At 41.0% G+C, this 12,801-nt stretch overlaps 1 protein-coding gene across 2 annotated transcripts in view; it reads right to left on the bottom strand.

Moving 5' to 3' along the window:
• Positions 1 to 1,998: 1,998 nt before the first annotated feature.
• Positions 1,999 to 12,801, bottom strand: part of pdzd2 (PDZ domain containing 2) — a 92,781-nt gene continuing 81,978 nt past the window's right edge. For both annotated transcript variants that reach the window (XM_072664358.1, XM_072664359.1), the window contains 7 exons: positions 12,521 to 12,665; positions 7,919 to 10,784; positions 6,705 to 6,822; positions 6,079 to 6,180; positions 5,275 to 5,548; positions 4,914 to 5,045; positions 1,999 to 3,519 (listed from right to left, as the gene is read on the bottom strand). In XM_072664358.1, coding sequence (XP_072520459.1) covers positions 3,353 to 3,519; positions 4,914 to 5,045; positions 5,275 to 5,548; positions 6,079 to 6,180; positions 6,705 to 6,822; positions 7,919 to 10,784; positions 12,521 to 12,665 — 3,804 coding nt within the window. In that variant the 3' untranslated portion in view covers positions 1,999 to 3,352. The remainder of the gene's footprint in view (positions 3,520 to 4,913; positions 5,046 to 5,274; positions 5,549 to 6,078; positions 6,181 to 6,704; positions 6,823 to 7,918; positions 10,785 to 12,520; positions 12,666 to 12,801) is intronic.

Here is a 12,801-nt window from a genome sequence, read left to right as displayed (position 1 = left end):
AATATTAGCCAGGTGATTTTGACATTGGCTGACTGGTGTACTGTACCAAGCACTTTTTTTTTAGAAACAACTGGATCCATTTCTGTCAGCCAAGAACAGAAAACTGGGGCTGCATTGGGCAATCACTCACCACAACTGTATAAAAAAAACCCCAACAAAGCTTGTTGGTAGGATCAGACTTTGGTGTGAATCCACAGATGCAACCTGGCCTGTTACTGCTAATCAGTCATTGCTTGAACTCTCAGTCTATTCGAGTACTGTTGCTGACCATGTACATCATGTCCACAGCCTCGATTTATCTGTCTTTTAATGGCTGCTTCCAGCATGCTAATGCATCATGTTCTCTCAAACAGAAGTTCTCCCAAACTGCACTGCATTCACAATGACATGTTCAAAGTGCCTTTCAAAATGCAATTATAAGCTCCAGTGTCAGAGTGGTAGAGATTTGCTATGACTTCTAAGCTATTCAAATCAGCCACAAAAAAAAGAAGAAAAAAAGTTGGCCACATGGGAAGGCTATGGGCTGTCACTGACATACTGCTGCTTCTTGCAGTCTTGCGTTCTGGAGTAAAAATAGCCTGTTTTCCAACTGTTACATCAACACTGTTTTCCACCCCCTGCATACTGATACAAACCATTTTTCAGTCTTCGGGGCGAAAAAAAAAAAAAGCAGCCAGTCCATTAGCTTCTGTTCGGGTAAACATTAGGACTTCCAGGATGCCAAGTCTATTCTGAAACATCTGCAGCTTCCCCGAGTCCCAGACATTTTTGGGGCGTCCAAACACAAGTACATATTTACTGAACACAGAGTTCTATTATGAGCAGGCCGCTGTCTGGCAGTTTTTAATGAAGCCTTGGCAGACGGAGAGCGAAGGTTGCAGTCTCAGGAGGCTGTCACTACCATCTGGACAGGTACAAGACACAAAAGAGTGCTTTCCCTCACTGGCCACCTTTACGTTGTAGTGTCAGTACACTTGTGGCATTGTGCCAGGCAAGCAGCACGGTATTGGTAAATATACCAATTAACTGTACCAGTAAATAGCATTTGCTTGATTATTTGTTCACTATTAGTTACAAAGAGCAATCATTTCCCTGACCTGGACAGAACAGAAAACCCACGCTTTGTTAGAACCGACATCAGGCATCGGTAATAAAATCTTTACACCTCTCATCCGGACGACGATAAAATTACTGCAGGATAAGCAAGTTTCTAGCAGGTTACATTTTCTACGAGGCCAGATGTTCAAGTCATATCATATCATGCTCCATTGTGCATTACATATGATGATTTTCTTTCTTCTCCTGCTAAAAGGCATAAGCTCCTCTAGGGCAGAAAAGATGGAGACCAATTCTGCCGGCCAGAATAAGTAAATTTTGAGAGATTGAGAGTCTCTGTCAAAAAAACAAACAAAAAAACATCCATCATTTTTTATGAGCCAGGAGACTGAATAAGTGGGCCGCAGTCTTTTTTTTTATCAGTAATATACTGATCTGTTAATCTATGATCAATGAAGGAGACTGTAATCAACAAAAAGCGAACAGATGTTCCCAAATAATAGTCTAATGTAGGAAAGGTGAGCTGGCAACTGATATTCCTGGTTGTGCCCTATAGCATGGCACTTAATGGTGCTCTGCTGTTAACGCTGTACAGCTCCCAGCTTGGAAAGTCAGGTGTGAAGACTAGCATACGCCTAGCGTCATTTTTCTAACTGCCGCCGTTGCAACACCTACAGGTAACCAGGGGGAATCGCCGCATACCCGCCTCCAATGCACCAGCCTGCAGACGCCAGTGACAGCCAGCACCGCTGCAGAGAGAGTCATCTACGCACCCTGGAGAGCGCAAGGGGCCTCGGCTGCTGATGGCTAGCAGCATGACCGGGATTCGAACCAGCGATCCTGTGAATATAGTGACAGCGCCTTAGTCAGCCGGACCATCAGTGCCATAACATTTTACATCTTGGAGTGGCAAAACAAATAGTCCAAGTATGTAAATTCATAAACTGTTTTCTTTTATTACAACAAAATTGGAATGTGTGTTTTGCACGGGATAGCAAGCCTCGTTCAAGTGGGTCTGAAATGTGTTGCTGAACCTCATAATTATTTAGCCCACTTACTGCATAACAGTCATACTACAACAATGAAAGGCAAGTTTGAAAGAAGAGGAAAAAATAAAATAAAATAAAATTATTCAATATTCATTATTAATGAAGATCACTGCATTGAAAAATGTTTAATGTCTTTTTACACAAGGGCATGAGCATTAATTGCAGGTTTGGGAAAACATAGAAATCTTAATGTTCACTTATTAGATTTGTTGTGATTCAATATAAACAAACTCATGCTTGAAAGTCCAGATACGTTAAGTTAAAGGTATCTTTTGTGGGGACCGCAATATTTACACATAGACAATTCAAGTAAAATATGACTACAGCATTGATGCAGTGTTGATACAACATAAGAACTCACTGGAAAGTCTTCGAGTTTCCCAAGGAAAAATATTCACAGCTGAAAGAACGCAATCAAGTAGTCCAGAAAGAGTCCGGGACGAAATCAAAAGAAGTCATAAGAAGTTTTCCCTACAATTCAGAATAAGCTTTTAGTGAGAGGTGTGCTTTTTTTTTTTTATGTGACAGCCGCCAGGTCCATTTAAGGTGTGGAATATTTCAAATATGGATTGCATGACCCACTTCTTAAATTACAGCATTTTTGAAGAAAAGATGGAATAAAGGATAAGAATTGTAGGCTTTCCTCCCACTGGGGGGATTGGAGGGAAATTAGTTACAAACAGGGAGCAGAAACAATATTTAAAAAAAAAAACAAAACAAAAAAAACAAAACAAAACAATATTTAGTATTTTTTACAAAATTCAGGCAAGAAATCAAACATACGTCAACTGATCGAGCTGAGACGATTTTGGAAAATGAACAATAAATTCATTGTGAGGAAACGTCTGTGAAGAAAATAATTTAAAATGCGTTAATCCTGTGTGACCGTAGAAGTATGTAAATTCCATGATGTAAATTACATATATTTTACAAATGACCTTTTGCAACACTGATTGCACAGCCACAAATCATGTGTTTTTAGGAAGGTTTTTGGTCTTAAGTAGAAATGGGCTTTAAAGTGAAGACTAAAAAAGAAAACTCTTGTTTTAGTCTTACAAAAGCCACCCAAATCAAAAACGTCTGATTCGTCATTAAAGAAACACCCATGATGCAGAAAATGTTTTATAGACTTGTAAAAAAGAAAGAAAAAAAAGTATAAAAGAGGAAAGAAAGAATTCCTTATATTTACAATATGACCAGTTTGGCACTCTGTTGAAGAAGTCCGCTTCTCACAGTCTGGCTGAATGTCATACTGAAGTCCGGGGTTTTCTAATGACTAACTGGACGGGGCCCTCAGAGACCAGCTTGATGATGTTCCAGGCGTCGTAGTGCATTAGGCCTTGCAAGGACCTGCCGTTAATAGCTAGAACCTCATCTCCCACATCGATGACCCGTGATAGTTCAGCAGCACCTCCTGAGAAACACAAAACAACAACATACATGATTATCACTGGGTCTGTGTGTGGTTACCATCAAATTAACAGTCACAAACAAAAGATATTGCTTAGAAATACAGCCCAGACATGAGTCAAATCAAGTCAAGTGGGTTCATCAGTGACATATCAGTGTCATCATTTTAAAAGAATAGTTTAGGATTTAGCTTTAGGACTGACCCGAGATACAGTGTACCAAGACGTTTGCTTCTGTAGTTAAATATGGGAGATGATAGGCTGAGATTGCTAACAAACACCGGACTAGACGGTCACCAATCCCAGTTTTGGTATTTTGGTAAATACACAGGCAAAAATGTCTCTCGACTCAAAACACATCAAGAACTTCATTTGTTTTGTGCTGACAAACGGATGTGGTTTAAAACATGCTATGGCCAACTGTTTCAATTTTAGTTTAAATATTTAAAGAAGGTTCATGCTGTTTAACTAAACTTGTTTATGTAACATTGGAGAGATTTTTGAAGCCTCGTTGAGATTGGTGACAGTCTAGCCTAGCATCTCCTGTTCTAAACAAAAGTAGTAGAATAAATATATCAAACACATCAGCTGCATCTGAGCTAAGTGAGAAACCATGCTAATTTATTCATTTTGATCTACAAATTGATCAGTTTAATTAATCAGCAAAATAGCAAATAGGGCTGCTATCATTAATTATATAATAGATTAGTCTTCAAGAAACCTACTAGCCATATTGATAACTGAGCAATAAAACTCTTAAAAAGAATGAAAATAAACTCAACTAAACAAGAACAAATCATACATTGCATAGAAACTATAAAGTCTGTAAAAGACAGTTCAAAAAAACTGGTCTGTAAAAGAGACCAGTTAGAAACATCTGAATATGCATTACCATCATGCAAACTGTCAACGATCACTACCGATTCACTGAGAATGTAATATTTTCTTCTTCTTTTTTTTTATGATTACTGCCAGTAAGGAGCTTACACTACTTACTAAATGCAGGTGAAGGGTTTACATACTTTCCCCAGCAATGAACCTGACTAATAACATTATTGGTTCACATTTTAATGGGGTACTGCTTTTTAAGTAAAAGAGGTCTGTTCTTTATTACTGTGACTTAAATCAGGCTTGCCATCTCCAGTGCAGGAGGACCTTAGGCCACCACAGTTGGGCCATTTTTCTACTCAAGCATGATTCAAACTGGCAGTTAAGCAGATGTGCCTGAATAGGAAAATAACCTAACTGTGCTGGACACTGGCCCATTGGAGCAGATACAGTCAACCCTGCATTAAACACATACATAAATACATATATTATTTATCCCACGAACTACAACAATGTCTCCCTCTAGTGGCGGACTACAGATCGAACCAGACCAGCTGGAGGGAACGGTTACCTCTGAAAACGCGTTTGATGTAGAGTGGTCTGTCTCCTTGGGCTGACGCTTTGCCGCCCTCTAGGCTGAATCCCAGCCCTGCTGCAGTCTTTTGTAGCTCCACGCTTAAAGCCCCGTCAGGACCAACTTCCACTAGAAGATGCCAACACACAATAACAATATCGTAATCAGCATATGAAAAAAAAGAGTAAATAGAAATTACTTTTATTATCAAACCCCTTAAGTAGTTAATTTTACTATAAACATCTTCAGAGTTTTTGACTTTCAAAAGTCAAGGTAAATGTAATGTGCAGTAATTTCACTAATACATCATTTGTCTTCTACAATGAAAAACAAATCCTTGACTGTAGGTGTTATTTACTTGTTCCATTCTCTCTACTGCTTTCCTGATAGACCGGAGAAGGACAGGTCCCTGGCTGTAAGGAATTGTCATGCCTAGGTGACAAAGGCTCGCTGTCTTTGCCTCTCTGGATGACCACAAGAGCCTGCTTGTGCAGTCGGGTCTGATGAAGACAGGAAAGAGCCTCTCCATGGGTGGTCCCACTTAGATTGCTCCCATTTATGGATAGCACAGCATCCCCCCGATGAATGGTACCTTCCATTCCAGCAGCCCCTCGAGTGAAGACTCGATGAACCTGTCCAAAGCAAGCAAATCAGATTCTCCTGTTCAAAATTCATTTTGTTCACTGGAGCATCATGGAAAGTTTCAAAACACACATAAAACACCCCCCAGCCCATACTGTTGATACGTATATGGAAACAAAGCTGTGAAACAGACGCAGCTCATTTAAATATCTCCACCTATTTAGTCGATCACCGTGTAGCCATGCCCATTCATACCGTTCTCAGTATGTGTTTATTCAGAGTTTAATTAGACACAATGCAGAACAGTCAATCAGTTCAAGTACGTATTTTCTGAGAGAGAAATTCCCATGTCCACCACAAGGGGGAGATAAAAGCTTTTTTTGTGAAAATATTAAATATTTTATTAAAACAGTAGGACATGCAAGGCAAGATAATTTCTATAGTGTAACTGTACAGGATAAGGAAAATATGCTACTCTCTGTAATGTACAGTATTTTCATGTAATAAGATTTTTAGCTGGGATTTGAAGGAATATGATAACATGAGAAGAACTGCTAGGAATTCAAGTAGTTAACATTACAGTGATGGATTTCTGCTCCAAATCCACCCCTCCAGCGATGCTGAAGCCCAATCCGGAGCCTTCTTCCTTCGACAAGACCACAAAGTACACCACCTCTTTAACCTTGAAAAAAAGAAGATAAAAAAAACCCACCTCTTTAACCTTGAATCCAAAATCCGAATATATTCTCTAGCTTGAGCTATCGTGCACATTTCTCCTGTTTATTATAAGCAATGCTGCACTGTAAGGAAAATAGAATTCAACTGGAAAAATCCTTGTTTGGAAAACTGGGGATGAGAAGTGTACAAGATGGCAGAATGGCAAGTGTACATAAACACAGTGACATTTTTATAAATTACACTAACAAGGTGATGTCTGTCTCTTAAAAGGTCTTGTGCCTGAAAACTGCCTAAAAGGAAGCAGCGGTTGTTGGATAGGCTGCTTGTGATCATGCCACTCTTGAGATCAAAGTGCTGGCTTTTCACAAGGGAGCTTTTTGATCATGTTGACAGTAAAAGTATAATTTGAGATGAAAAGATATGTAGTGAAGCACTGTACTATTGGGTGGGCCCTTGATTAGCCTACTGATACACTGCAGAAATGTACCGTCTCTTGGATACAATATTACCTCTTGCACACAGTATTACCTCTGAAATGCTGTTCAGCTCCTCCATCAGGGTCATCACGTCCACTTTGGCCGAAACAGATTTTAGGACATTCTGTACTTTCTTCTGTTCCAGTGGAGAAGATGATAGGTCTTTCAGACTGAGATGGAAAAAAGAAAACAGCATTGAAAAAAGTCATATTATAGCTTACTACCACTACTTCAAAACCTAACCTCAGTTACATCATTAACATTTTGCTCTTGCAATGGGTCATCCTAACGCTGAATAAATAAACCACTGGATCCAGCAATGTACAATAATTCCAGGGAAGTTTTTTTTTAAAGTAAACAATAAAATCACCAGCAACTGCAACAAAACGGAATGGAAGAGAATGCAAGGAATCCAAATAGATCTTAATGTTGTGTTTGGTTTATTAGTTTTGGATGTTTGCCAGGAACACCTGTACGCCTACTTATTCATGCAATGAACTTATCAGCCAAAAGTGCAATGCGGTTATGAGCCAGCAGCTTCAAGCAATATTTACATTAATTATCAAAAGGTGATCAGTGATTTTAAGAATAGCATTATTGGTGTCAGATGGGCTGATGTAAGTGTTTCCTCAGAAAAGAGTTCTCTTATTTAAAAAGAAATGCCTTGTTGATGAGAGAGGTCAACAGAGAATGGTTAAACCGGCTCTGGTAACTCGAACAACCTTCTGTTCAACTGTGATGAGCAGAACTGAATCTCAGAATGGAGCAAATGAGCCAAAACAGTAGAAGACCAGGTCTGGTTCCACTTCTGTCAGCCAAGAATAGAAAGCTGAGGCTGCAGTGAGCCCATGCTCACCAAAACTAGACAGCTGAACACTGGAAAAACGTGCGACACTTCAGTTGCTGGTCTGAGTTCAGAGTTCCTCACTGGCCTTGCCAGTCACCAGCAGATCTGAATCCATGGAAATCCAATTGTTTGTGGAATCTATGTCACAAAAAACCTGTGGAATATTTCCATTTGACTATAAATATGTATTTTATTGTATAGCTATTAGAATGCTACTTTAAATAAGACCCCTATTTTGATAAAAAAAAGAGGCTGACTTGTTGGCAACGTAACCCATTCTATAAATTATCATAAAACATGTTTCGGGCCTAAATATCAGGATCAAATATAGTCAGAAATCTTTTAAAGTAAATTAAAATAATACTTGTCTGACATTGAAACATACTGTATATTCAGGCATTAAACTGACTTGTACTCACCTGACCGACCAACTGAGAGTTGGAAGTGCTGTAGTTTGCTCTTGAGGGTGGCCTCCATTGCCAACTGTGCCAGGTGTTCCAGAGTCAGTCATGTTCACCCTGGTCACCAAAGTGCACTGATGGTCAGATGGTGCCTCTGAGGGCCTTATAGGGTGGATTTCCAGCTCTGTCTTGAATGTGACATTGCCAGGGTTTCGTGAAAAGTCTTCAGTGCATAACTTGTCAAGCTCAGGCATGCTGAGCGCCCTTAGTTCTCTCAGTCTCGAACGTGACAACCCGCCATGGGAACGGGCATTCCGGGAGCGCAGCACTGGTGGAGTATGTGGTGCCGCACTGGACTGAGGTGCAGCATTTTGAGCTGCTACTCTCTCCTCTGCAAGTGGTCCAGGGGTTGCATTTGTAGCTGCTTGCTCGAAGGTGTTCAGAATTCCATTAGTAGAGGAATTGTGTATCTGTAGCGATGAAGAGGGGCTCAGGTTTAAATTGTCTACACAAGAGCTGAGGCTCCTTCTCAATAAGCGGCAATCGCTGGATTGATTGCTAGAAGAGCCCATGTAACCTGACAGTCTCCTATTGAGTGTGGCCTTGTAGCTTATACCGTAAGACTGGATGTCTATGTTCCTTATGACTTGACGATCAAAGCCGGCCAAGTTCTCAAAGGACTTTATTCTTTGCCTGACAGAAAAGGGGTTGGGGTCCAGAGCTCCACTGGTCTCTGTGGAGTAGCTCCTTCGCCCCAGTGCACAGTCAAGTTTGGATTTTCCTGGTTTTAGACCAGAAGAGGTCATCTTAGGCTCATGGCTCATGAGGCTACTGTCTACACTGCCCACACTGCTAGATACCACATCAGACAGTTCAGTTGAGCTTCCAATACAATTATTTTGCTCTGGTCTAGATATAGAAACCTCAGATGAAATGATATGAGCTGCTGAAGAGGGTTTGTGTATTGACTCTTCACGCAATACATCATCTTTGAGGACAGAAAGGCTTCCCTGAACTTGGTTCGAAAGATTGGTATTCAAAGATTCGTTGCACATCAGAACTGTTGTGGGCGAAGAGGGGGATGGGGAGGAAGAGGATGAGAGCCGCACCTCGATGAAAGTTCTTTGTGTAGTAGTGGCAGGCTCACATTTAGACATGAGCTCGTTTTGCTTTGAGCAAGAATGTTCTTTCTCGGTTTCAGAAACGAGCACTTCCTTGTTACTGTCATTGGCCCTCAAGGTGCTGGGCACATTTGAAGCACTCCTTTCTTGGCTTGTTTTGATGGAGGACATACTGTTCTTTTCCACGGATCTAATCATTTTTGGACTGTTTGTAGGGGTGATTCTTTTGGCTGCTAGTTTAGGGGACTGAATAGGGGAGGGATGGGCTTTTTTTGGCGAGGTACCTTCAGCCCTGGCTGGCCTGCAGACTGGCTGCTCCTGTCCTTTGCATTTACTTTTAATACTTAAACCTTTAAGTTTGGCAGAGGTGCACGATTTCTTTTCTTCTTGCTTGAACCGGCTATTTAAGAGAGGTGAGACCGGCGTCTCACTCAGGGACTTGAGTCCCAAAGGCCGGAGGGAGCTAGTGGCAGATTTAGTTTGAGACTGTGAAAGAAGTGATTTGGAGTCTGAGCTAGAATGAGTTTTTTCTTTCTCTTTGTCTTTTGTAGTCAGTGTAGTGGAAGTTCTCCCACTGGATTTACCATTGGAATAATTGGAAGCCTTGGGCTCTGGTACAGCTTGTGTGAGCGGTATTGGCACAGGGTTGGGTTTATCGGAGGTCGACAATGAATTTGACTGTATCTTAGATGTCCTCTCTTGACTCTGCGGGGTGACATGGCGGTTATTCCAACCTGCAGGGGGAGTGCTGACACTTGATGGTGTCTTGCTGGTTGTGACGGGTGCCAAAGCCGTTTCACACTTCTCATCAGCTTTACAGTCTGATGGTTCTGAAGCTGTCAAAGTCACACAGGCTACCTTGTCCATTTCAGGAGCTTGTTCAGAGTCCCCATTGACAGCCGATGCTGAACCTGATGACTGGGAACACACTGGTTGGATGGCAGTGCTGATGGAAGTAGAATGGTTTAGCGGTATTGAATCCCTGCTCAATTCATGTGAAAGGGTAGTAGATTCTTTCTGAGGAACATCTTCAGCGGTCACCTCTTTATCAGTCTGGCTGCCTGAGATATCCCGTTTAAGGGAAATAGAACTGTCCTTCTCTTGACTTGACTCAATCTTGCTATAACACAGTTCAATCTCCTCATCAGAGTCAGTGTCCTGAGGAGCTTTGCAGTGATCTGGTGGCTTCTCAGCTTTCACAGCACTATCTGTGGCAGAGTCGCTTTCAGAATCACTATCATCCAACATATTGTACATGCCTGATTTGTCTCCACACCCTTTCACAGAAAGAGCTGTGTTGTCATTTGAGAGTTGACTGTAATTCCTGGAGTAGCTGTTCAGAAACGTCTTCCCTACTGGCAAAAGGCAGCCTTTGTTCTCCGACTCTAAGACAGAGAAATCCAAAAGCTTTGGTCGTAGCGGAAGGGTAGTCGTACTCTCCTTGTTGTCTAGGCCACCAGGCTCTACTGCTAATGCAGTCATCTCAGTGACGTCTGGAACAGTGGTCTGTGTTTCTGAATTCACATTACCTTCAAAAGAGTTCAGTTCAGTTACAACATCGTCAATATTCGTTACGGGCAACTCGTTAGAGCTGGTTTCATCCATGTTGTTGGAATTCGGCTTGGGTGAAGAAGAACTTTCTACACCTTCAACCACCGTTTTGTCCGCACTGATTTTCTCCTCTGACGCAGCTTTAGATGCCTCCACCTTAGCAGACTGCTCACAGCCAGATGACATCATTAAACTAGAGAGTCGATCTACAGCTGCGGAAATGAAAAGAAGTATGAAAGTATTAGATGTAATCTAATGAAGCACTAATTAATCAAACTAGGTACTGGAAGGTGATAGTGCTGAGCCTTTTATATCACGAAGAATAATGCCCCAATTTATTGCCTACACTAAAACCACTGATCTCATCCAAATGCACCATTTAATTCACAGTCTGCTGTGCTGCCTGGATTAATAATCAACATTCCATTTATTTTTTTTTACATTTTCCAGAAAAACCTTCACCCTTATATCAAATTTCACATTCCTAAAAGCTGATCCTAATCCAGAGCTCCAGCAGTCTATACCTCAGCTTGATGCTGTACCTGTTGTTTATTTCTTACAAGATTCTGTGCTCAACTTAATGAAAGCCATCCCAAGCATTTCAGACTCCATATGGAAAATCTGACTTCTGTTCATACTCTGTAACTCCTCTGAGACAACAGTAATCCCAACTGACAATATGTGTTTGCAATATATCAAAGATCTAGTGCATCATGACAAAGCCAATGTAACAAAAGCAGTGTTTGCGTTGCTGCAAGTGCTGTCAAAAGCAGTTTTCACTGGAGGCAGTTCACATTCTTCAGTTCACAGAATTTCCCTTACTTCACTCACAACGTATGCTTCTGATCTTTTCATTCCTGTCTGGATCTCAAAGGGGTTGTAACTCCTGGGAAGCTCTCCAGGGTCATTTCCAACAGTTACATCATGATGCATATATAAAGTAGGCTTGCTGTCACATATGCAGAATATTACGGTTGAGAGAAGAACTAATAAGCAATACAAAATCAAATTATATGGCAATAATGCTATTTTAACTATTTTCCATTCCAACATGCATTAGGATGCATGCATCAGCTATTAATTTACATAATGGACAACGCATGTATGAAAGCATACATACAAATTACAAGGGCAATCTACAGAAAAGGACAAAGACAAATTACAAATTACCCTACTAGGGGGGTTATTTTGTTGAATTCACTGGTGTGAATAAAAAAAGAAGGAGTTACAGATTGACATGACGAACATGGATGATTACTACAACATGCTTGAAAACACTCATTTCTCACAGCGTCAACAGCAAACATACTTACTACGCCAAGGCTAGGCACTAGGACTGAACTACTACTACTAATCTATGATCGCTATTGTAGTAAATCAATAAATAGTCACCATGGATACAAAGCCAGCTGCTTGCAGTTCCCTGTGAGGTGGAGAGGGGTACTGCCAGTAAGGGGAAGCCTGTTGTGCTCCTACGTCTTTAAGGCAGCAAGGGGAAATACAGACTGATGTCTTTATTAGAATTCACAGACCATAGGCCATTGGTATCTATTGTGACTCTGACAGTCATGTATTAAATGATCATAATTGTATTTGTATAATTCTGCTTTAGAGAGCCAGTGGAGCACTACAGTCTCTTAAAAAGTAGGGAAAGCAACTTTAGACTATACATAACCAAAATGCTGACTGCTTTCCTTATTAACACTTTGGGCAAGTATGTAATTGGCCAAGCATTTCTAATCTAGTTAAGCTAGACCACTGAGTTACAGAGCAGTGATCAATCTGAAGCAGGTAGGTTTTGTGGTTAGTATGGTATTATAAGACAAACGGTCAACGCTCTGCATTTTAACTGATACAGACCAGGGAAAAGTCAATCACTGTTGCTATTTAAGAGAACATGCACCCACGTTCGAATGACTTCGAAAAGCACTGCTGGCAACCAACTCACCGGAGACTGGCTTCTTGATCTCTAACGTCAGAGTGACTGGCAGGTTATGCATGAGGTCACAGATCTCCTGATAGGACGAGGTGCACACAGGGGTGTCACCAATGGCTACGATTTCATCTCCCACACTCATTCTCCCTCTGGCTTCCTAATGGATAGAAAGAGAGAGAATGGACAGAAATATGAGACCCTTGTATTATATTTGACAGTACAGTAACCCTAGTTACAGTAAAATGTGGCCTGATCGTTATTGGTCACAATCATAGACAAACACAATCTAATTA

The sequence above is a fragment of the Salminus brasiliensis genome, chromosome 20, assembly GCF_030463535.1.
Source record: "Salminus brasiliensis chromosome 20, fSalBra1.hap2, whole genome shotgun sequence".
Classification (NCBI taxonomy): domain Eukaryota; kingdom Metazoa; phylum Chordata; class Actinopteri; order Characiformes; family Bryconidae; genus Salminus; species Salminus brasiliensis.
The sequence above is the reverse complement of the archived record's forward strand: the minus strand, read 5'-3'. Positions and strand labels throughout refer to the sequence as shown.